The sequence below is a fragment of the Synchiropus splendidus genome, chromosome 8 (genome assembly GCF_027744825.2).
Source record: "Synchiropus splendidus isolate RoL2022-P1 chromosome 8, RoL_Sspl_1.0, whole genome shotgun sequence".
Classification (NCBI taxonomy): domain Eukaryota; kingdom Metazoa; phylum Chordata; class Actinopteri; order Syngnathiformes; family Callionymidae; genus Synchiropus; species Synchiropus splendidus.
The window spans coordinates 12,678,210-12,700,201 of NC_071341.1; the positions used below are offsets into that span (position 1 = coordinate 12,678,210).

At 50.5% G+C, this 21,992-nt stretch overlaps 6 protein-coding genes across 6 annotated transcripts; 2 read left to right on the forward strand and 4 right to left on the reverse strand.

Annotated features, from left to right (window-relative positions):
- The first annotated feature begins 1,566 nt into the window (after positions 1 to 1,566).
- On the forward strand, positions 1,567 to 2,786 carry ppiab (peptidylprolyl isomerase Ab (cyclophilin A)). The gene is made up of 5 exons (XM_053872109.1): positions 1,567 to 1,742; positions 1,865 to 1,895; positions 2,094 to 2,182; positions 2,301 to 2,473; positions 2,530 to 2,786. The coding sequence occupies exons 1-5, from the start codon at positions 1,674 to 1,676 to the stop codon at positions 2,663 to 2,665; spliced, it is 498 nt and encodes a 165-aa protein (XP_053728084.1). The 5' UTR covers positions 1,567 to 1,673; the 3' UTR covers positions 2,666 to 2,786.
- On the reverse strand, positions 2,745 to 5,590 carry LOC128763374 (dual specificity protein phosphatase 26-like). The gene is made up of 5 exons (XM_053872108.1): positions 5,089 to 5,590; positions 4,935 to 5,020; positions 4,684 to 4,870; positions 4,005 to 4,216; positions 2,745 to 3,835 (listed from the first exon to the last, which is right to left on the reverse strand). Exons 3-5 carry the CDS (start codon positions 4,863 to 4,865, stop codon positions 3,624 to 3,626), a joined length of 606 nt encoding a protein of 201 aa, XP_053728083.1. The 5' UTR covers positions 4,866 to 4,870; positions 4,935 to 5,020; positions 5,089 to 5,590; the 3' UTR covers positions 2,745 to 3,623.
- Positions 5,591 to 5,778: 188 nt separating this feature from the next.
- Positions 5,779 to 8,113, reverse strand: LOC128763370 (hereditary hemochromatosis protein homolog). Its single transcript, XM_053872103.1, has 2 exons — positions 7,859 to 8,113; positions 5,779 to 7,498 (listed from the first exon to the last, which is right to left on the reverse strand). The coding sequence occupies exons 1-2, from the start codon at positions 7,920 to 7,922 to the stop codon at positions 6,477 to 6,479; spliced, it is 1,086 nt and encodes a 361-aa protein (XP_053728078.1). The 5' UTR covers positions 7,923 to 8,113; the 3' UTR covers positions 5,779 to 6,476.
- Positions 8,114 to 11,345: 3,232 nt separating this feature from the next.
- Positions 11,346 to 17,251, reverse strand: LOC128763371 (hereditary hemochromatosis protein homolog). The gene is made up of 4 exons (XM_053872105.1): positions 17,166 to 17,251; positions 15,866 to 17,097; positions 15,467 to 15,763; positions 11,346 to 15,149 (listed from the first exon to the last, which is right to left on the reverse strand). The coding sequence occupies exons 3-4, from the start codon at positions 15,516 to 15,518 to the stop codon at positions 14,152 to 14,154; spliced, it is 1,050 nt and encodes a 349-aa protein (XP_053728080.1). The 5' UTR covers positions 15,519 to 15,763; positions 15,866 to 17,097; positions 17,166 to 17,251; the 3' UTR covers positions 11,346 to 14,151.
- LOC128763373 (drebrin-like protein A) lies at positions 15,733 to 18,945 on the forward strand. Its single transcript, XM_053872107.1, has 6 exons — positions 15,733 to 15,834; positions 15,891 to 15,946; positions 16,021 to 16,133; positions 16,204 to 16,278; positions 16,705 to 16,782; positions 16,847 to 18,945. Exons 1-6 carry the CDS (start codon positions 15,752 to 15,754, stop codon positions 17,270 to 17,272), a joined length of 831 nt encoding a protein of 276 aa, XP_053728082.1. The 5' UTR covers positions 15,733 to 15,751; the 3' UTR covers positions 17,273 to 18,945.
- Positions 17,318 to 21,944, reverse strand: LOC128763369 (hereditary hemochromatosis protein homolog). The gene is made up of 3 exons (XM_053872102.1): positions 21,890 to 21,944; positions 19,383 to 19,555; positions 17,318 to 18,829 (listed from the first exon to the last, which is right to left on the reverse strand). The coding sequence occupies exons 2-3, from the start codon at positions 19,444 to 19,446 to the stop codon at positions 17,784 to 17,786; spliced, it is 1,110 nt and encodes a 369-aa protein (XP_053728077.1). The 5' UTR covers positions 19,447 to 19,555; positions 21,890 to 21,944; the 3' UTR covers positions 17,318 to 17,783.
- Between the last annotated feature and the right edge of the window lie 48 nt (positions 21,945 to 21,992).

The window sequence follows — 21,992 nt, forward strand, 5'->3', positions numbered from 1 at the left end:
CTGAAACAGCGTCAGCCCGTGTCTGTGTGTGTACCTGGTTTAGCTATACTTATGGGGACCAACTCTCCTCACACTTAAGCCTCAATTTGAAGGTTGTAACATCAAAATAACTTGGTCATTATAACTGGGTTTCAGTTTGGTTCTGAGTCCTGGTTCAAGTTAGCCATGTGTTTTGGATGGTTAGGTTTAGGGGGAGAGGCTGGGGAAAGGGTTATGAGAGGTCCTCACAATGTCCTAACAAGGATAGAAATACGAAGTGATGCTGCGTCACAAGTCTTTGTGGGTCAGTGGAGCAGAAGGAAAGCCTCCACAGAACAGAGATAAGAGCGATGATGTCGTCCTGCTGGAGGCGTCCGCTTACATAACTCTGTGTGTGTGTGTGTGTCAGTTTCACTCAAAGTAAAATGTGATGTGCTCTAGAAGGGAACCAGGACTTCTGCATCCAGACCTGCTTCAGGTCCAACCCTCGCCGCCCTGTTTTCCTGAGCAGGTGAGGGCACTTCTGACTCACACTCTGAATAATGGAGTGTCCTCCTTCCTCGGTGGTTCTGTTGACCCAGATATTCTCAGCATTCATCAACACAAACACACAACGTCACATTGCTCCTCAAGAGACCTGGAGTCAGCTCTCACACATGTTTGTCTCTCTATCCTTGTGGGGACCACTCATTGCCATCACCCTTTCCCCAGCCTCTCCCCCTAAACCTAACCCTCCAAAACACATGGCTAACCTTAACCAGGGCTCTGAACTAAACTTAATAATGAAGCTGTAACCTGGCAAAATGTCCCCAGAAGTGCAGCTAAACCAGGTACACACACACTCACATCATGTGCAGCTGCTCTGCAGTCTTCCTCTTCTGTCACACACTTCTGTTGTTGGGCCTCTTGAGCTTCAGTGACTTGCAGGTTCTGTACTCTACATCATCATCATCATCATGAACCCTGTGCTGTCCTCAGGGTCAGAGTTCCAGGCTCCAGAGCGCTGGCCCGTTCAGCCCCGGGAGTCCAGGAAGCGAGGTTGCCGACCCGTGTCTAGACATTACCCTGCTCAGCAACAACCTGCTGCCCCAACTGAGCTGAAGCCCAACCCGCCTCACCTGTGTGTGTGATGCCATCAGTGTGGGGCCGCATCAGGGGTCCACTTGACAACTCTGGCTCACCACTGACAACCTGACTCGTCCCTTGAGTCCCGCATCACTCTGTCACTCCTGCATTCGTCTGTCACCTCTTCATCACTCCTTCTTCACTCTTTAATCACCCCATGTCTGACAGTGATTGTTCTCTGTTGCGTGCGCCACCTGCAGGAGGAATAAATCGCTTTTCAACATTTCAACATTCATCCGAGTCCTCGCTTCGTGTGACGTCACAGCGTGAATCATTAGCGATGACAGAACGACAACAACGGTCCGTCAGTCCAAGTTTCCCGCGGTCCCGCCCCGCCAGCATCCAGCAGTTGTCACGTGTTTACCCGTCCCTCGCTCGCTCCCATTGGTCAGCTCCGAACTCAATCAAAACCGCGAGGTGTGATTGACCGTCCGCGGCAATGACGTCACTCCCATCCCTCGCCTTAAAGCGGGCGGCGCTGGACCAGCAGCTGTGACGTGACCCGGTCCTTGCGCGTCTTCATCACCGCTCTTCATCATCCTCACTGTCCCGGAGCGTCTTTGGTCCAAATGGGAAATCCGCGAGTCTTCTTTGACGTCACCATCGATGGTGCCAACGCGGGGCGGATCGTCATGGAGGTAAAATGATTTCCATCCCAAACATGGCCGTCACCAGGAGACCCGCTATCGTGGTGCGCCACTTCAGTGAGGTCTCAACTTCTGCGACTGACGTGGAGCTGGTGTTTGTGTTTGCTCCGCAGCTGCGCGCGGATGTGGTTCCAAAGACAGCCGGTAGGTGGGCCCGGACCTGCAGCGCCTGTCAATCAAACCTGACTCAGTCAGAACTCAGCCCAGCAGGTGCCGGCTGGCTGATCCAGTAAAGCTCTCTGTCTGACGTCTGGTGTTGTTGACATGGGTCCCAGTTGAGAGCTGTTTTCCCAGGTTGAGTTCTGAAGTCCAGAACTGAGCCTTCACCTGCTGTTTCCCCAGAAAACTTCCGAGCCCTGTGCACTGGCGAGAAGGGCTTCGGCTATAAGAGCTCGTGCTTCCACCGAATCATCCCCAAGTTCATGTGCCAGGTGAGGACCCGGCACCCTCGGCATCCACAACCAAGGGTCACAATGCTGAGCACTAATCTGTTTTGAAACTTCAGACCTACTTTTGCTTCTTTTCATCCCGCTTCTCGTGGTTCTGAAGGGGGGCGACTTCACCAACCACAACGGCACAGGAGGGAAGTCCATCTACGGCGAGAAGTTTTCCGACGAGAACTTCCTGCTGAAGCACAGTGGGATGGGGACGCTGTCCATGGCCAACGCCGGGCCCAACACCAATGGGTCTCAGTTCTTCATCTGCACAGCCAACACCGACTGGTAAGTGCTGCACTCCACTCGCTGGTGCCTGTCCCGCTCACATTGTGTGCCCGCAGGCTGAACGGGAAGCACGTGGTGTTTGGGAGTGTGGTGGAGGGCCTGGACGTGGTAAAGGCGGTAGAGAAGCAGGGCACCAAGAGTGGGACGCCCAAAGCCAAGGTGGTCATCGCCGACTGTGGCGAGCTCAAGTAGATTCAGTACACCACCCGTCTGTACGCCGCTGCACCATCCCGGTTCCTTTCTGCTTGTGTTTGTTGTGTGTTGATGTTCTCCAAATAAAGGTGATAAGTGGTAGAGTCCTGTGCTGGGGGGAAGTGGCGAGCTTTGGCTATAGCTTTTAGTGAGAAGAACAGATCCACAAACAGAAGAACCCATAAACTCTGGACCACGAATGAAGAACACCCAGACAGGTAGTTGGATTCTTTATTGGCTCGAAGACGAGTGAGGTTCCATAGAGAGAGGGGTTTAAGGCCTCGACTGAAGAGCCAGGTAGAAAAATAATCCATAATGATTGGACAGAAATCCAGGTAGGAGAGACCAGAGGGTGGAGACCTGGGGACACAGCCACGCACGACACACGTCATTGTACTACACCACATGGAACAGGAGAGAGAGTGAGTGTGTGTCAGTTTCTGCTCTGGTATGTTCAGGTGTTGGTAATGCTCTGGAGGTCTGGGACACCGCGGTGAAACGGTCGTGCAGCGCCATGGAGGTCTGCACTCCCTGAGTGTTCTCGAATCATCAGGTCTGGAGAATGGTCCACATGACTCTCACCTGAGCCGACCCGATCCGAGCGTCCCACCAGGAGGAGCTCCTACACATGGTGAGCAAGATCCAGGAGGAGGAGTCTGCTCTGCCACGTCTCCATGACGACAACCAGCGAAACATGGTGGTCAGGCAACGCTTCCTCGTCACCAGAAAGGAGACAACTGCTAGCAGACTGGCTGAAGAAAATCTGGAGACCCGAGATAGAACTGTGGCTTTGCCGGTTCTGACCCAGGAAGTTCTGGCTGAGAACCCAGGGCCAGGTCCAGTACCACCACCACAAAGGTCTGGCACTGCATGACATCACAGTTTCAGAGACCTCAGGTGTTCTGGTCACGAGACCTGTGGCGGCTGGGTTTGGACTTGCTCGGAACCAGGCCAGACCTCAGTTCTGCAGAGACGATCTGCGACTGTCCCTCAAGATCCCATCCAAGCCGTTGAGCTGACGCAGGAAGCCACGGTTGGGCGTCACACCCCGGTGGTCCTTCACCGTCCGGATGGCCTCCACCAGTGTCAGGTTCTGTCGGATCATCAGGTAGGCCAGAACCAGCGTGGCCGAGCGGCTCACTCCCACAGTGCAGTGGACAAGAACCTTTCCTGTCCAAACACATAGTGTTTTATAGAGTCAGAGTCATCCCTCATGGGGCAAGTCACCAGTCAGGACTGGGGCTACATTTAGAGAGGCATGTCATGTCCAGTTTCAGGGACCAAAGCTGAGATCAGAACTCTGACTCCTCTCTCAGTTGGACTCAGACCCATCACTCACCTCCACCAGTCAGAGCCTTGTGGATGAACTCAGCTGCGGGGTAGAAGTTGACGCTCATGTCGAAGGTGGGCGAGTCGTGCGCCTCGATGCCGTGGTACGTGATGTTCATGCCAGCGTAGTACTCTGCGCCACCGCGCCACTTGCTCTGAGCACAGTTGAGGATGTGAGTGATTCCCAGTCGGACTAGCTCCCGCCGGTCGGACGCCATTTCCCTGCAGAGACTCGAAGACTCATCAAAACGCTCCACACACAACTTGTCACGATTTGACTAGACACATGACTTGACACACGAGTGGTCTTATCTTTTCAATATGACACCCATGTACTCAAACAAGTCATCACAAGACACCTGCTGACTCAGCACATCTTTTCACCACTCAACATATGCATTGTCTCAACACATCACATGACTTCTCAAAGGACTCGACAAATGACTCGACTGACACCATGTAAAAGAGGAAATGTAGGAATCCTAGCAGTATTTTCATCACAACTTGGAACAGAGGAAACCGTGACGTCATGTTAGTGACGTGATTTCTTGATTTGAGTTTTGTATGACTGGACGTCAACGTGACTGTTTGGCGCCACGCTGAGTCCAGTCGCACACCTGTCTGAAACCTGAGGAATGAATGAACTTGTGTCCCAGCTGGAGGCAGCTGACTCGCGGTTCTGGACTCACTGGTCCCCGATGTAGAGTCTGGGCCAGACCTCGTCCGCGTGGTTGACAGCTGTTTTCCCGGTGTACAGCAGCCGCTCCAGCTCCGACACCGACATCCGGTTCGGCGAGACCCGCTCCGAATCCTTCCGGCTCGGAGATCTGGAGCTGCTCCGGGACCGGGAGAACCGGGACACGAACGCCATCGAGTCTGGGGCAGCGGGAGTCACGTGATCAACCAGCTGCGATGTCGAAGGAGCCAAATCCAGACCCACCCCTGCGGGACCGGGTGTTTCTGTGTCTCAGATCCGCTGGGATCAGCGGTTCCGGACGCGGTGCTCCGCCATGTTGACTCGTTGTTCTGGAGGAGACAGATGCGGAACATCCTCATCACACGCCTCAACAAGTCTCTCACATGCTCTTACTTACCTGGTGCCGGGGGGACACTCCGGCCTCAGCTCCCGACTCCAGGTTCTGCTCGGTTCTTCCGTCTGCTCTTCGTCTGGACCGTCGATTTATATTTATTAGTTTTAAGACCGTGACGTCACGTGAGCGATGCGGTCTCTGGCCCCATCTCGCGGTCGATGCGTGTAAACACAGCCGAACCTGCTGCTCGACCCCGGTGGCCCCAGTGAGCAGCTGAGCGGCCTCTCTGATGATTCTGGACTCCCCGTGGCGCCATCTAGTGGATTTGCGCAGCGGATGACCCGAAGGTGACGATAAAGATGAGGAGTGCTCGCCTTTTGAAACGCTCTTTATTGTTCCACATTACTACATACAACTGTTTACAAGAAAAAAAAAAGATGTGGACCCATACATACATTTAACCAACAACAATATTGTATATTTTGCATCAGTTTGACAATAGCACAGTAAATCACAATGGTGGCTATATTCAAGTTTTTATATCACCTTATTGAAACTAATGCTCTTTTAGTGATGCGATTAATTCATTAATCGATTAACTCGTTAAAGTCCAACCACTAATGTATATATATATATATATATATATATATATATATATATATATATTAGACTTAGACTTAGACTTTGACTTAGACTTAGACTTTCTTTATTGTCATTGCACAAAACATATTACGATATGATGGCAACGAAATTTCGGTCCGCAGCATCCGATTTCTGCATCGGATGGTGCGGAACCGTCTGCCAGATGGCAGGAGGGAGAACAGTGCATAGTTTGGATGAGTAGAGTCCGCGATGATCCTTTGTGCCCTGGATAAGCAGCGAACATCTGCTATATCCTTGATGGCAGGGAGCGGGGTCCTGGTGATTTTCTCCGCTGTCCTCACCACCCTCTGCAGAGACTTCCAGTCTGATGCACTGCAGCTCCCAGACCAGACTGAGATGCAGCTGGTCAGCAGGCTCTCGATTGTCCCTCTATAGAAGGTGGTCAGGACGGGGGGGGGGCAGGGAAGCTCTTCTCATCCGCCTCAGGAAGTGTAGACGCTGCTGTGCCTTCTTTGCCAGGGAGGAGGTGTGGAGTGACCAGCTAAGATCGTCTGTGATGTGCACACCCAGGTATTTGGTTTTACTCACCACTTCCACAGCCCTGTCGTTGATGTAAAGAGGGGCATGGCTGTGTCTTGATCTCCCGAAGTCCACGACAATCTCCTTCGTCTTGTCGAGATTCAGATATATATGACCCTCGTCAAGTCCACCGCGACTCCCTCACCTTCAGGTCTGACTGTCTGGAGACTCCGTGATCCTCAAGTCAGCGCTGCTTATTCTGTGCACAGGACAGTGACGACACCAGGAGGCAGGAAGGGAACAAGCAATCCAGTGAGTAGGTGCCTCCCTCACGGAGCGCCCCCTGGTGGTCGCTCAGCTTCTGAGGTCACCATGGCAACGCTCTCTGCCCCCACTGAGTCTGTGTGAGCTCCTGACTCCTGAGGTTTGCCACGGATGACCAGGACCAGAAGCAGGAGCAGCAGCAGACCCAGGGCCACCAGGACGAGCGGCGAGACCAAGTGTACCCGGTGAGAGTGGAAGGACTCGGCCCTCCAGCTCACCTGCAGCCGGTTGTCCAGGCTCAGGTGAGCGGCGGTGCAGGTGTAGTTGTGTTTGCGCTGCAGCTCTTGCTCCGTCAGCACCAGCGTCTTCCTCACCTGGTACAGGCCGTTGCCGTTGGGCAGCACCGGCCCAGCGCTCAGCTGATCCTCCTCCACCTGCCCACCATCCCGGAGCAGGGTCAGGTTGATGTGGCGTGGGTAGAAGTCCGTGGCCAGACAGGTGAGCAGGGCTCTGCCCTTCCTCGGCCTGGAGAAGACGCAGAGTCTTGGCCAGACTCGACGGGTCACCAGGTTCTTCTTCTGCTCCAGCAGCTGCTTCAGGGTCGAGGCACATGTCGAGAGGTAGAAGTGATGATAGAGGGTTTGTTCGATCTGCCACTCGGCTGCAGTCGACCGGTTCTCCCAGCCTTCTCTGGTTGTGTAGGAGAAGTGGGTCGTGTTGAACATCTGACTGTCTGTGTCCTGTCCATCATAACTGTTTCGTGACATAACGAATGTCGGCTGTCCGTCCTGGATCTCACAGCCGGCTAGTTTCTGCAGCACGTGGAGACCTTTGGTCTGGTTGACGTGGTGTTTGGCGAAAGCTATTCGGTCTCTCATGCCAAAAGTCATCTTATGAACAATTCCCATGGCGCTTTGACCCACGTCCACTGGAGTCATGTCCCTGCTGCTGGTGACCGGATGGTCCAGTGTGGAGTCGTAGTACGCCACCTGGAGGTCGTCCAGCATCAGCACACCACTAAACTCAGGCAGCTGTGAGGGTCCAGAGACAGAGGTGGCCAAAAACCAGAGTGAGTGTTGTCTTGCTCCTGGAGACAGCACAGCATTATGGTCAGAGTGGGGATGAGTGTTGTTCCCTCTGAACCATGATCAAGTGAAAGTAAGTGAGAATAAGTGAAAGTACTGTGAGAAAGAAAGCACTGAATCTCCTCAAGACCTGAAAACTGAATGAGTGTCTGATTTCCGAGTTCAAATCCCAGAGCAGATCACACGCAAAATGAAACATGCAGAGCTTAGTTTGATCAAAGAAGCGCAAAGAAGGTATCTGGTGTCGGATCAGAACACAATTCCTCCTCCTGACTACACTCTGACCCCTGCTGGCGGATCCTATCCACTGCAGACCCTCAACGACAGATGCTCTCTTTTAAAAACTCACGTCAGCAACACACCTGAACTGGTCACCTGCTGGACGGACGCACTGACCAACATCAGCTGGAGCCAGAAGGTCCTCATGGTGGTCTAGATTCCGCTTCTACACTCAATTAGAGTGAAAGACTGATCCGGTCTCGGTCCCTCAGTCTGCGACCAACAGAGGAGGGGAGCTCCAATCCCAGGTGTGTGCAGAGTTCCAGGCAGGTGGGATGGGAATGAGACACGAAGTCTCTCACAGTCTTTCTGGCTAACTTGTCTCTCTGCCGCTGAGTCCGAGAACCTGAACAAGAAAGGTGCGGCACTTCCTCTTTGTTTTTAGCTTAGATCTTTGAACTTTGGACTTCAGTCACACGACTCTGACTTCTATTTCGGAGATTCCAAAAGAAGACATGGAACAGCCAATCAAATTGTCAGGAATGAGGCAGGGCCGTCAGTCTGCCTCAAGCTCAGGAAACTGACGAAGGATTGAGCACTGTCTCCTGACCAGGTGGCCATCTTCCAGCAGGCCGAGCCACGTCTGCCATGTAGTGAAGTACGGGGAGCAAATACGTGTTTACACTATGTCAGTGGCCATAGAACACTCCTCTGCAAACATATATTCAAGTGACTTGTGATAACAAACATCAGACAGTAGGCACAGTAAAAGACAGATATAATTACCGAGAAAGGAACCATAAAGTGGTTTTGACTTGAACTACATCTATATTCCCTGGAGGGAGCAAACACCATGTCAGTGATCAGAAACACCACAGAAGAAGAACCCACTGCTGAGGGACAGCTGATGCTAGCAGGGAAGAAGAATCGTTGAAAGATTCTCATTTAAGTAAGTATGCGGCAGTTTGACACCTTGGCTTAGAAATTACTTTTGATTCTGTTGGATTTCACCTTTGGCGACCTGGAGGCAGAAGCTCAGACTCACTCCACAGAGGATAAAGAGGATGATCAGGACACGGAGCAAAGTCCTGAGTTTCTCCATGGGCCAAAGGTTGATATCAGATCAGGTGAAGTGACACAGACAGCGAGGCTGGTGACGTCTACGACTAGTTCTGGCCTCTTTCTGTCTCCTAATTCGAGGCTGCCAGACAAGGAGGACATGGTGGAGGTCAGCACTGAGTCCACCATGGGAGGCTGTCCATCCCTGCAAGCATCGGTGTGGAGGCTGTATGACATGGGTGAGAGGACACAGCCCTTAATGCTCCACATTTACAACAACAGACTTTCAGTCAGTTAACTAGGTCCAGAGTTCGACGCTGTTCATCAGAGTGCATTCTGGGACTGACGCAGCGAGGACGCAGCTTCGAACTTCAGACAACTTTATTAATGCCAGAGGGCAATTGAGTTAACAAGGTTAAAAAGACAGTAACATAAATCAACTTACAATCAAGAACAACTTTATTGACATTGTTTTTGTCTGTAACAGAAAAGACTTGTGCATCAATTTGCCTGAAACTTAAAAATGGATGTGCAATTATGCTTTATTCTAGTACAGCAAAAAAGGAGAAGGACTGCTTTATAATAGGTTTGCCACGCTTGGCCAGGACCAGAAGCAGGAGCAGCAGCAGACCCAGGGCCACCAGGACGAGCAGCGAGACCAAGTGTACCCGGTGAGAGTGGAAGGACTCGGCCCTCCAGCTCACCTGCAGCCGGTTGTCCAGGCTCAGGTGAGCAGCGGTGCAGGTGTAGTTGTGTTTGCGCCGCAGCTCTTGCTCTGTCAGCACCAGCGTCTTCCTCACCTGGTACAGGCCGTTGCCATTGGGCAGCACCGGCCCAACGCTCAGCTGATCCTCCTCCACCTGCTGTCCGTCCCGGAGCAGGGTCAGGTTGATGTGGCGAGGGTAGAAGTCTGTGGCCAGACAGGTGAGCAGGGCTTCGCCCTTCCCCTGTCTAGAGAAGACATGGAGTTTTGGCCAGACTCGACGGGTCACCAGGTTCTTCTTCTGCTCCAGCAGCTGCTTCAGGATCCTCACGCATATCGGGAAGTAGATGTGATGGTAATGAGTTTCCACGAAATGAAGTTTTACTGCATCCCAGCGGCTCTCCCAGGCATCTCTGGCTGTGCATGCACTGTAGACTAAGTGGGTCATGGCGAACACACGGGTGTCGGCATCCTGACCGTCGAAACCGTCACGGGTCATCATGACTGTCGGGAGTCCGTCCTGGATCTCACAGCCTGTGATTCTCTGCTGGACATGTAGACCTTTAGTCAGGTTGAAGTGTTGCTTGGAGAACGTCATTCTGTTCTTTAAGTCTGAGTACAGCTCATGAATGCCCCACATGGGGATCTGACCCAAGTCCAGTAGAGTCCTGTTCCTGCTGCTGGTGACCAGATGGTCCAGTGTGGAGTCGTAGTACGCCACCTGAAGGTCGTCCAGCATCACCACCAAGCTGAACTCTGGGAACTGCGATGCTCCTGAGAGGAAGGTTCCCAGAGCCCACAGTGAGTGTCGTCCTCCTCCTGGGGACAGCAATAACATGGTTATTATCGTTGAAGATTGTTAAAATATATTTGCATGTCCCCCTTTTTTGTGTCAATGTTTCATTGACTGCTGTAACACGTTGAATTTCCCCATTGTGTGACAAATAAAGGACATCAAATGAGGATCATCAGCTTAGGTCTGTTGTCTGGTAATTTGCCGGTTGTTTCTCGTCAGTTTGTGCTGTGTGGGGAAGCTGAATGTGTCCCGCTACATTTTGTTGTGGGTTCCCTTTGTGTTTGTGTTTTGGTGTGATTGTTTCATGTGTTTCGTGTGTTGCCGCCATTGTACAATTTTGTTTCGTTATGTGGGAGCTGAGGTGAATTGGAGTAGATGGAATCCATGACAGTGATTTCTGTTTAATTCCAGGTATGTGTGTATGTTTATGCTTCGCGGTGCTTTTCTTGTTTTTATTTTGTAAAAAGAAACAAATGATTTGGGTTTATTGTGGTTTCAGGAAAAATTTTGTTGATTGTACTTTTTTTGGACCGCGTGAAAAGAAAGAGAAAACTGTCGGCCATGATGATGAATCCACCTGAGTCTCACCTGCATGGGCCACCTGATGGACGGATGCGCTGACCAACATTATCTGGAGCAGGAAGGTCCACATGGTGGTCAGGATGACTTTCCGTTTCTTCTTCTCCAGCCATTCAGAGCTAGTCGTCAGCTCAGATCTTTTCCACCTTTGGTCTTCAGTCACGCCGCTCTGACTCCTGCTGCTGGGATTCCAAAAGCAGACGACAGGTTTCTAGAGAGGCTGCCGCCCACCTGGAGTCTCAGGTGCGGGGTGGGACCTCAGAGTGGCTAAACCCACCGACTGTGTCCTTTTGGAGTGACGCTGTAGATACCAAATATGTCTGCTACTACTGAACATGTCCTACCTGAAGCGGGATGGTGAACTCACATCCGGCAGGTACAATAGCTTTTTTTCAAATGTTTTAATGAGGAAGAGAAAATTGAAATGAAGGCTTTGATGGCACTTTCAACCACATGTGACATATTTATATCCACAAAATATGTTGTTTGTCCATTGTTTTCCATGGTCTGCAGAACAACGCCTCGTGATTGGCTCACTGTATTGGTCAGGTTAGCCATGTGTTTTATGGGTCATGGCAATGAGAGGTCCTCAGAAGGATAGAGAGAGACCAGTGTGTTTGAGTTCTTTCTGTGGCAGGTGTCCAGGGGAGGGGATCTTCAACTGAAATGTTACACATGTGGTTTAAAGTGCCATCAAATCCCTCAGTTCAATTTTCTCTTCCTCATTATAACATTTGAAAAAAAAAAACAACTGCCAGATGTGGCATCACCACTCGGCATCAGGTAGGACATATTCGGTAAGCGGACAGATTCGGCACCTACACCCTGCCTAGCAGGCGGTCATCTTGTAACAGGTGGAGCTGTTAACTCTGTTCACGTGATCATAGATCGCTACCATGTTACACTCATCAGACAGGGAGCACAATATCAGACAGATAAAACTACAAGGGGATTTTTTTCAACACCATCACAGTGATAAATAAAGACTGAAACAGCCAAAGCTGTGATGTGACAAGGGAAAGTTGGAGCAGTGCAGAATACATATGTCATGCTTAAAATGCATATTTAAAATTGGAGCCCCAGACCAGCCATGGCAAAAATAAATAAATAAATTGTAGAAGACAAGACGTACGTACAAGACGTACAAGAAGTAGTGGCTTGTACACAAACCAAGCCCTTCTTCACCAAGGCAGAGGCGGGTGAGTGGGAGGAGTTAGATGTTAATCGCAGGTTTGAAATTCAGGCCTTTGAGTTTTGTTTTGCGAACTTTGTCTCCCTCCAACGGATCTTTTGAGTTTCTGCCTTGTTGTCGACTGAAACAACTGTTCAATCCAGCTGATCGCAGAACTCTTCCTAGCGCATGCAGGTGTTGAAAATACGGCTGAGGATTAGGGCCGGTGAAGAAAAATTATCACTTGAAAGTGACAATTCTGATTTTAATCTCAAAATTCTGAGATCAAAGTAAGAATTATCACAATTATTTTTCCTCACTAGCGCTAATCCTCTTGCATACGAAAAGCATAGCAGGATGTTCAGAATAGAATGTTTTTCACACGTTCACTTTTGGCAAAATGCAGAATTGAGTGGCTGTTTCGTGTCCTGTTTAATAAACGATTGTCTTCTCCATAATAAATGCGTTCAAGGACACCAACTACAGAACAAGTACCGTCCTGAAACACACCAAGTTTCGGTTCCTGCTGCTCTAGAAGCTTCTGCTGAGCTTGCATTGTTCGCCTGCCACTCTGGGTTGGGTTAGGGCAGTGGTTCGTAACCTGGGTTTGATCGAACCCTAGGGGTTCGGTGAGTTGGTCTCAGGGGTTCGGTGGAGCCTCCGCCGCAGAGGTCCACCCCTCAGTCTAGTCTGCAGTTCGTGGGCACAGTCATTGAAAATCCTGCTCTGAGATTTCCTACCGGTCCGCTGTGTTGCTTTTGTTATTTGAACAAGGTGATATTAATGCACAATTCATTTCGTGCACCAGTAAAAAAAAAATCATATTTTATTTTTTACTAAAGAAGGGTTCGGTGAATGAGCATATGAAACTGGTGGGGTTCGGTGCCTCCAACAAGGTTAAGAACCACTGGGTTAGGGTTAGAACCGTATGGTGACCACTTTCCCGCCCTAAAACCCCAGTGTTTGCGTTCTGTTGATGATCCCCTTCCCAGGACACCTGCCACAGAAAGACCTCACACACACGTGTCTCTCTATCCTTGTGAGGACCTCTCATATCCATAACCCTTTCCCCAGCCTTTCCCCCTAAACCTAACCATCCAAAACACATGGCTAACCTTAACCAGGACTCTGAACCAAACTGAAACCCAGTTATAATTTGACTCCTCAAATTGAGGCTTAACCTTGTGGGATCTAGGCAAATGCCAAATGTGTTTCCAATAATTGGTCCTCACAAGGAAGAATAAACCAGTACACTCTTGATTTTGTCTTTTCTGTTCTCCCTAGCTTCAGCTTTCATGAACCCAAAGTTCTGTTTCAGTGGGTCACTGACCTCCAGACGACTCTCCTCCGGGCTGCAGACCTGAGTCCATGTTAGAGGATCTACCAACGCAGTGCTTCTGGTGGACAGGATCAGGAGAGGAACTGAACATGCCCTGTGGTCCTGCTGCAGCAAACTCTTTAAATTTCACTTCCTGTGTCATAGAAGCTGTTCCTCAGTTCACTAACCTCTTCAGCTGAGCGTTACTGTTTGCACTATAGGATAGGACTGACCTTGAAGAAGTCAGATCTGAATTTTGACCTTGTTTAACAATGCTGTCAATAATAATAATACTGTGAGTAGAATGTGCCATATTCCCATGATATAAAGTTGGAGACTTTATTGGATGTACTGTATGTACACTGGATTCATGATGACGCTTTCAGCAGCTGAGGAGAGCTTTCAGAGCAATAGAAGCTGCTTTCATCAGCGCATGAGTTGGAGAATTCCCCCCAAACACAGGATGTTTTCAGCAGAAGGGAGTAGAAGGAGGTTTGGGTCCTCCCCAGAGGCTGGAGAAAGGAGGAGCAGCAGCAGAAGGAGGCCAAGGTGGTGAGACTCACGTGGAGCAATGAGCTCCTGAGCTGGTGTCGGAGGTGCGAGAAGAAGCCAGGGGATTTAATGAGTGATGGAGCCCATCGACGGAACACCTGACATGTATTGATTCATAACATTTATGAATATTGATCTGAATATTGAACAGCTGCTGTGAGTCACACTGGAACATTCATCTTCACATGGGAGCAGATGGAAGCTAGGAGGCAAGAAGGGAAGAAGAAGACCAGCGAGGGCGTGCCTCCTGGTGGTCGCTCAGCTACTGTTGGTCACCATGGCAAAGCTCTCTGCCCCCACTGAGTCTGTGTGAGCTCCTGACTCCTGAGGTATGCTACACTTGGCCAGGACCAGAAGCAGGACCAGCAGCAGAACCAGGACCACCATGACGAGCGGCGAGACCAAGCGTGCCCGGAGGGAGTGGAAGGACTCTGCCCTCCAGCTCACCTGCAGCCGGTTGTCCAGGCTCAGGTGAGCGGCGGTGCAGGTGTAGTTATGTTTGCGCTGCAGCTCTTGCTCCGTCAGAACCAGCGTCTTCCGCACCTGGTACAGGCCGTTGCCGTTGGGCAGCACCGGCCCGGTGCTCAGCTGATCCTCCTCCACCTGCTGTCCGTCCCGGAGCAGGGTCAGGTTGATGTGGCAAGGGTAGAAGTCCGTGGCCAGACAGGTGAGCAGGGCTCCGCCCTTCCCCTGTCTGGAGAAGACGCGTAGTCTTGGCCGGACTCGACGGGTCACCAGGTTCTTCTTCTGCTCCAGCAGCTGCTTCAGGGCCGAGGCACATGTCGAGAGGTAGAAGTGATGATAGAGGGTTTGTTCGATCTGCCACTTGGCTGCAGTCCACCGGTTCTCCCAGCCTTCTCTGGTTGTGTAGGAGAAGTGGGTCGTGTTGAACATCTGACTGTCGATGTCCTGTCCATCATAACTGTTTCGTGACATGACAAACGTCGGCTGTCCGTCCTGGATCTCACAGCCGGCTAGTTTCTGCAGGACGTGGAGGCCTTTGGTCTGGTTGAAGCGGTGCTTGGAGAAAGCTATTCGGTCTCTCATGCCAAAATGCATGACTTGAACAATCCCCATGGCGCTCTGACCCAGGTCCAGTGGCGTCCTGTCCCTGCTGTTGGTGACCGGATGGTCCAGCGTGGAGTCGTAGTACGCCACCTGGAGGTCGTCCAGCAGCAGCACACCACTAAACTCAGGCAGCTTTGAGGGCCCGAATACACAGGTAGCCAAAACCCAGAGTGAGTGTTGTCTTGCTCCTGGAGACAGCACAGCATTATGGTCAGAGTGGAGATGAGTGTTGTTCCCTCTGAACCAAGTGAAAGTAAGTGTGAGTAAGTGAAAGTACTGTGAGAAAGACAGACCCAAGTAGTGAATGAGTGTCTGATTTCCGAGTTCAAATCCCAGAGCAGATGTAAAATGAAACATGCAGAGTTTAGTTTGATCGGCACAAAGAAGGTATCTGGTGTCGGATCAGAACACAATTCCTCCTCCTGACTACACACTGACCCCTGCTGGTAGACCCTGGCCACTGCCGACCCTCAACGACAGTCAAAAATTTGCGTCAGCAACACACCTGAACTGGTCACCTGCTGGACGAACATCAGCTGGAGCCAGAAAGTCCTCATGGTGGTCGAGATTCTCCTTTTCCAGGCAATTAGAGCGAAGTACTGATCCCCAGTCTCGGTCCCTCACTTTGCAACCAACAGAGGAGGAGAGCTCCAGTCCCAGGTGTGTGCAGAGTTCCGGGCAGGTGAGTTGGGAATGCGACCCAGCAGGTTCTCTCCTCCCCGACAGGTCTGACGTGTCTCTCTGAGTCTCTCTGGCTCACTTCACTAGCTGCTGCTGAGTCTGAACCAACATGTCGGTGAACCTGAGCAAGAATGGTGCAGCGCTGAAGTCAGCGTATGAGGAGGTGGTGAACCCCAAGTCTGACACCAACTGGTGAGTCGGAGCTCAGAGTCGAGTCACTTACTCACACTGATGGCTGCTGCTTCCAGGGCACTCTTCACCTATGAGGGGAACAGCAACGACTTGAGGCTGGCGGAGACTGGAGGTGAGGGGGACCACGGGGTCACCAGGCTGTGAACCGACTGGTCCCTGTGGTAACCGGGTCTGGGGTGTGCGCAGGAGGAGGACTGGGGCAGCTGGTGGAGGAACTTAACAGTGGGAAGATCATGTACGCCTTCTGCCGAGTCCAGGATCCCAACTCTGGTCTGCCCAAGTTTGTCCTCATCAACTGGGTGAGTCTTTGACATGGTGTCTGACCCATCTCCATGTTTATGCTGAAACTCTGGCGTGTGCTGTCTTTAGATAGGTGAAGGTGTAAAAGACTCACGAAAAGGAGTTTGTGCGAATCATCTGGGCTCCATCAGGAACTTCCTGAAGGTCAGTGGTTGTGAACACAACGCTGGTGAACACGACACTTGTGAACAATCTGCCCTGGTGAACACACGTTAGAGTTAGCCACGCTCACGCTCTGTGCTAACGTTACCACTCTGGATGCTCTTGTGACTCCACGACGTGGAGCCGGAGATGATCCTTGCTAAAGTAGCGAAGGCGTCAGGAGCAAACTTTAACTTCCACCAACAAACGCAGGAACGACGGGAGGCGCCCAGAGGCTCTGTGGTGAGAGCATGTTTCAGGGGTGACTACGCTTAGCTGCCTCACTTCATGCTGCTGTTGTGTTTTTCTTGACTTACTTGTTCTGTTGGCGCTGGCAAGTTATTAGTTAGCGTGTTACCAAGTGAACAAATGAGTCAGCAAAGTTAGCTTCGCTCCCTAGAGCTAACTCTTGGCTCCTGGGGTTCTCAGGGTTCTGTGTACCGAAAGGTCAACGCGGTGGAGGAGATCCAGCAGACCAACAAGGACGACTTCTGGACCCAGAACCAGGTACAGAGTTAGCCAGCATTGCCGCGGCAACCGAGTGCTCCTCAACTCAGTTGTGTTTCATCAGAGAGACGAGGAGGAACGACGACGGGAGGAAAACCGACGAGCGGAAGAGGAGAGGAGGACACGAGAGAGGGAGTGGAGGGAGATGGAGGACCAGAAAGCAAGGGAGAGAAGAGAGATGGAGGTTAGGAGAGAGAGAGGAGAGACAGGGAGCCAAATCCAGACCCGCCCCTGCGGGACCAGGTGGTTCTGTGTCTCAGATCCGCTGGGATCAGCGGTTCCGGACGCGGTGCTCCGCCATGTTGACTCGTTGTTCTGGAGGAGACAGATGCGGAACATCCTCATCACACGCCTCAACAAGTCTCTCACATGCTCTTACTTACCTGGTACCGGGGGGACACTCCGGCCTCAGCTCCCGCCTCCAGGTTCTGCTCGGTTCTTCCGTCTGCTCTTCGTCTGGACCGTCGATTTATTAGTTTTAAGACCGTGACGTCACGTGAGCGCTGCGGTCTCTGGCCCCATCTCGCGGTCGATGCGTGTAAACACAGCCGAACCTGCTGCTCGACCCCGGTGGCCCCAGTGAGCAGCTGAGCGGCCTCTCTGATGATTCTGGACTCCCCGTGGCGCCATCTAGTGGATTTGCGCAGCGGATGACCCGAAGGTGACGATAAAGATGAGGAGTGCTCGCCTTTTGAAACGCTCTTTATTGTTCCACATTACTACATACAACTGTTTACAAGAAAAAAAAAAAGATATGGACACATACATACATTTAACCAACAACAATATTGTTTATTTTGCATCAGTGTGACAATAGCACAGTAAATCACAATGGTGGCTATATTCAAGTTTTTATATCACCTTATTGAAACTAACGCTCTTTTAGTGACGCGATTAATTCATTAATCGATTAACTCGTTAAAGTCCCACCACTAATGTATATATATATATATATACATATATATATGACCCTCGTAAAGTCCACCGCGACTCCCTCACCTTCAGGTCTGACTGTCTGACTGTCCGCCCCCTGGTGGTCGCTCAGCTTCTGAGGTCACCATGGCAACGCTCTCTGCCCCCACTGAGTCTGTGTGAGCTCCTGACTCCTGAGGTTTGCCACGGATGACCAGGACCAGAAGCAGGAGCAGCAGCAGACCCAGGGCCACCAGGACGAGCAGCGAGACCAAGAGTGCCCGGTGGGAGTGGAAGGACTCTGCCCTCCAGCTCACCTGCAGCCGGTTGTCCAGGCTCAGGTGAGCAGCGGTGCAGGTGTAGTTGTGTTTGCGCTGCAGCTCTTGCTCCGTCAGAACCAGCGTCTTCCTCACCTGGTACAGGCCGTTGCCGTTGGGCAGCACCGGCCCAGCGCTCAGCTGATCCTCCTCCACCTGCCCACCGTCCCGGAGCAGGGTCAGGTTGATGTGGCGAGGGTAGAAGTCTGTGGCCAGACAGGTGAGCAGAGCTCCGCCCTTCCTCGGCCTGGAGAAGACGCGTAGTCTTGGTTGGACTCGACGGGTCACCAGGTTCTTCTTCTGCTCCAGCAGCTGCTTCAGGATCCTCACACATGTCGGGAAGTAGATGTGATGGTAATGAATTTCCACGAAATTAAGTTTTACTACATCCCAGCGGCTCTCCCAGGCATCTCCAGCTGTGGATGCACTGTAGGAGAAGTGGGTTGTGTTGAACACACGGGTGTCGGCATCATGACCATCAAAACCGTCACGGGTCATCATGACTATTGGTTGTCCATCCTGAATCTCACAGCCTGTGATTCTCTGCTGGACATGTAGACCTTTAGTCAGGTTGAAGTGTTGCTTGGAGAACGTCATTCTGTTCTTTAAGTCTGAGTACAGCTCATGAATGCCCCACATGGGGACCTGACCCAGGTCCAGTGGAGTCCTGTCCCTGCTGCTGGTGACCAGATGGTCGAATGTGGAGTCATAGTACGCCACCTGGAGGTCATCCAGCATCACCACCAAGCTGAACTCTGGGAACTGCGACGCTCCTGAGAGGAAGGTTCCCAGAGCCCACAGTGAGTGTCGTCCTCCTCCTGGGGACAGCAATATCATTGAAGATTGTTAAAATATATTCTCATGTCCCCCTTTTTTGTGTCAATGTTTCATTGACTGCTGTAACACGTTGAATTTCCCCATTGTGTGACAAATAAAGGACATCAAATGAGGATCATCAGCTTAGGTATGTTGTCTGGTAATTTGCCGGTTGTTTCTCGTCAGTTTGTGCTGTGTGGGGAAGCTGAATGTGTCCCGCTACATTTTGTTGTGGGTTCCCTTTGTGTTTGTGTTTTGGTGTGATTGTTTCATGTGTTTCGTGTGTTGCCGCCATTGTACAATTTTGTTTCGTTATGTGGGAGCTGAGGTGAATTGGAGTAGATGGAATCCATGACAGTGATTTCTGTTTAATTCCAGGTATGTGTGTATGTTTATGCTTCGCGGTGCTTTTCTTGTTTTTATTTTGTGAAAAGAAACAAATTATTTGGGTTTATTGTGGTTTCAGGAAAAATTTTGTTGATTGTACTTTTTTTGGACCGCGTGAAAAGAAAGAGAAAACTGTCGGCCATGATGATGAATCCACCTGAGTCTCACCTGCATGGGCCACCTGATGGACGGATGCGCTGACCAACATTATCTGGAGCAGGAAGGTCCACATGGTGGTCACGATGACTTTCCGTTTCTTCTTCTCCAGCCATTCAGAGCTAGTCGTCAGCTCAGATCTTTTCCACCTTTGGTCTTCAGTCACGCCGCTCTGACTCCTGCTGCTGGGATTCCAAAAGCAGACGACAGGTTTCTAGAGAGGCTGCCGCCCACCTGGAGTCTCAGGTGCGGGGTGGGACCTCAGAGTGGCTAAACCCACCGACTGTGTCCTTTTGGAGTGACGCTGTAGATACCAAATCTGTCAGCTACTACTGAACATGTCCTACCTGAAGCGGGATGGTGAACTCACATCCGGCAGGTACGATTGCTTTTTTTCAAATGTTTTAATGAGGAAGAGAAAATTGAAATGAAGGCTTTGATGGCACTTTCAACCACATGTGACATATTTATATCCACAAAATATGTTGTTTGTCCGTTGTTTTCCATGGTCTGCAGAACAACGCCTCGTGATTGGCTGACTGTATTGGTCAGGTTAGCCATGTGTTTTGTGGGTCATGGCAATGAGAGGTCCTCAGAAGGATAGAGAGAGACCAGTGTGTTTGAGTTCTTTCTGTGGCAGGTGTCCAGGGGAGGGGATCTTCAACTGAAATGTTACACATGTGGTTTAAAGTGCCATCAAATCCCTCAGTTCAATTTTCTCTTCCTCATTATAACATTTGAAAAAAAAAAAAAAACTGCCAGATGTGGCATCACCACTCGGCATCAGGTAGGACATATTCGGTAAGCGGACAGATTCGGCACCTACACCCTGCCTAGCAGGCGGTCATCTTGTAACAGGTGGAGCTGTTAACTCTGTTCACGTGATCATAGATCGCTACCATGTTACACTCATCAGACAGGGAGCACAATATCAGACAGATAAAACTACAAGTGGATTTTTTTCAACACCATCACAGTGATAAATAAAGACTGAAACAGCCAAAGCTGTGATGTGACAAGGGAAAGTTGGAGCAGTGCAGAATACATATGTCATGCTTAAAATGCATATTTTAAATTGGAGCCCCAGACCAGCCATGGCAAAAATAAATAAATAAATTGTGGCTCCAAAATAAGAATATTCATTTGAGGCCAAGAAGTAGTGGCTTGTACACAAACCAAGCCCTTCTTCACCAAGGCAGAGGCGGGTGAGTGGGAGGAGTTAGATGTTAATCGCAGGTTTGAAATTCAGGCCTTTGAGTTTTGTTTTGCGAACTTTGTCTCCCTCCAACGGATCTTTTGAGTTTCTGCCTTGTTGTCGACTGAAACAACTGTTCAATCCAGCTGATCGCGGAACTCTTCCTAGCGCATGCAGGTGTTGAAAATACGGCTGAGGATTAGGGCCGGCGAAGAAAAAATATCACTTGAAAGTGACAATTCTGATTTTAATCTCAAAATTCTGAGATCAAAGTAAGAATTATCACAATTATTTTTCCTCACTAGCGCTAATCCTCTTACATACGAAAAGCATAGCAGGATGTTCAGAATAGAATGTTTTTCACACGTTCACTTTTGCCTTCATGTTCTGAATCCCGAGGCAAAATGCAGAATTGAGTGGCTGTTTCGTGTCCTGTTTAATAAACGATTGTCTTCTCCATAATAAATGCGTTCAAGGACACCAACTACAGAACAAGTACCGTCCTGAAACACACCAAGTTTCGGTTCCTGCTGCTCTAGAAGCTTCTGCTGAGCTTGCATTGTTCGCCTGCCACTCTGGGTTGGGTTAGGGCAGTGGTTCGTAACCTGGGTTTGATCGAACCGTAGGGGTTCGGTGAGTCGGTCTCAGGGGTTTGGTGGAGCCTCCGCCGCAGAGGTCCACCCCTCAGTCTAGTCTGCAGTTCGTGGGCACAGTCATTGAAAGCGTCCTGCTCTGAGATTTCCTACCGGTCCGCTGTGTTGGTTTTGTTATTTGAACAAGGTGATATTAATGCACAATTCATTTCGTGCACCAGTAAAAAAAAATCATATTTTATTTTTTACTAAAGAAGGGTTCGGTGAATGAGCATATGAAACTGGTGCCTCCAACAAGGTTAAGAACCACTGGGTTAGGGTTAGGACCGTATGGTGACCACTTTCCCGCCCTAAAACCCCAGTTTTGTGTTCTGTTGATGATCCCCTTCCCAGGACACCTGCCACAGAAAGACCTCACACACACGTGTCTCTCTATCCTTGTGAGGACCTCTCATATCCATAACCCTTTCCCCAGCCTTTCCCCCTAAACCTAACAATCCAAAACACATGGCTAACCTTAACCAGGACTCTGAACCAAACTGAAACCCAGTTATAATTTGACTCCTCAAATTGAGGCTTAACCTTGTGGGATCTAGGCAAATGCCAAATGTGTTTCCAATAATTGGTCCTCACAAGGAAGAATAAACCAGTACACTCTTGATTTTGTCTATTCTGTTCCCCCTAGCTTCAGCTTTCATGAACCCAAAGTTCTGTTTCAGTGGGTCACTGACCTCCAGACGACTCTCCTCCGGGCTGCAGACCTGAGTCCATGTTAGAGGATCTACCAACGCAGTGCTTCTGGTGGACAGGATCAGGAGAGGAACTGAACACGCC

What these genes read in the sequence shown, in the direction of transcription:
- ppiab (XM_053872109.1), top strand. Translation starts at nt 1,674, where the DNA reads ATGGGAAATCCGCGAGTCTTCTTTGACGTCACCATCGATGGTGCCAAC. An exon ending in TCCCCAAGTTCATGTGCCAG is followed by an intron (nt 2,183 to 2,300) that starts GTGAGGACCCGG and finishes GTGGTTCTGAAG; the next exon opens with GGGGGCGACTTCACCAACCA. An exon ending in TGCACAGCCAACACCGACTG is followed by an intron (nt 2,474 to 2,529) that starts GTAAGTGCTGCA and finishes GTGTGCCCGCAG; the next exon opens with GCTGAACGGGAAGCACGTGG.
- LOC128763374 (XM_053872108.1), bottom strand. Translation starts at nt 4,865, where the DNA reads ATGGCGTTCGTGTCCCGGTTCTCCCGGTCCCGGAGCAGCTCCAGATCT. An exon ending in AGACTCTACATCGGGGACCA is followed by an intron (nt 4,217 to 4,683) that starts GTGAGTCCAGAA and finishes GAGTCTCTGCAG; the next exon opens with GGAAATGGCGTCCGACCGGC. An exon ending in CAAGGCTCTGACTGGTGGAG is followed by an intron (nt 3,836 to 4,004) that starts GTGAGTGATGGG and finishes GTGTTTGGACAG; the next exon opens with GAAAGGTTCTTGTCCACTGC.
- LOC128763370 (XM_053872103.1), bottom strand. Translation starts at nt 7,922, where the DNA reads ATGAGGACCTTCTGGCTCCAGCTGATGTTGGTCAGTGCGTCCGTCCAG. An exon ending in CCAGCAGGTGACCAGTTCAG is followed by an intron (nt 7,499 to 7,858) that starts GTGTGTTGCTGA and finishes TGCTGTCTCCAG; the next exon opens with GAGCAAGACAACACTCACTC.
- LOC128763371 (XM_053872105.1), bottom strand. Translation starts at nt 15,518, where the DNA reads ATGAGGACTTTCTGGCTCCAGCTGATGTTCGTCCAGCAGGTGACCAGT. An exon ending in CCAGCAGGTGACCAGTTCAG is followed by an intron (nt 15,150 to 15,466) that starts GTGTGTTGCTGA and finishes TGCTGTCTCCAG; the next exon opens with GAGCAAGACAACACTCACTC.
- LOC128763373 (XM_053872107.1), top strand. Translation starts at nt 15,752, where the DNA reads ATGTCGGTGAACCTGAGCAAGAATGGTGCAGCGCTGAAGTCAGCGTAT. An exon ending in CCCAAGTCTGACACCAACTG is followed by an intron (nt 15,835 to 15,890) that starts GTGAGTCGGAGC and finishes TGCTGCTTCCAG; the next exon opens with GGCACTCTTCACCTATGAGG. An exon ending in ACTTCTGGACCCAGAACCAG is followed by an intron (nt 16,783 to 16,846) that starts GTACAGAGTTAG and finishes GTGTTTCATCAG; the next exon opens with AGAGACGAGGAGGAACGACG.
- LOC128763369 (XM_053872102.1), bottom strand. Translation starts at nt 19,446, where the DNA reads ATGTGGACCTTCCTGCTCCAGATAATGTTGGTCAGCGCATCCGTCCAT. An exon ending in CCATCAGGTGGCCCATGCAG is followed by an intron (nt 18,830 to 19,382) that starts GTGAGACTCAGG and finishes TGCTGTCCCCAG; the next exon opens with GAGGAGGACGACACTCACTG.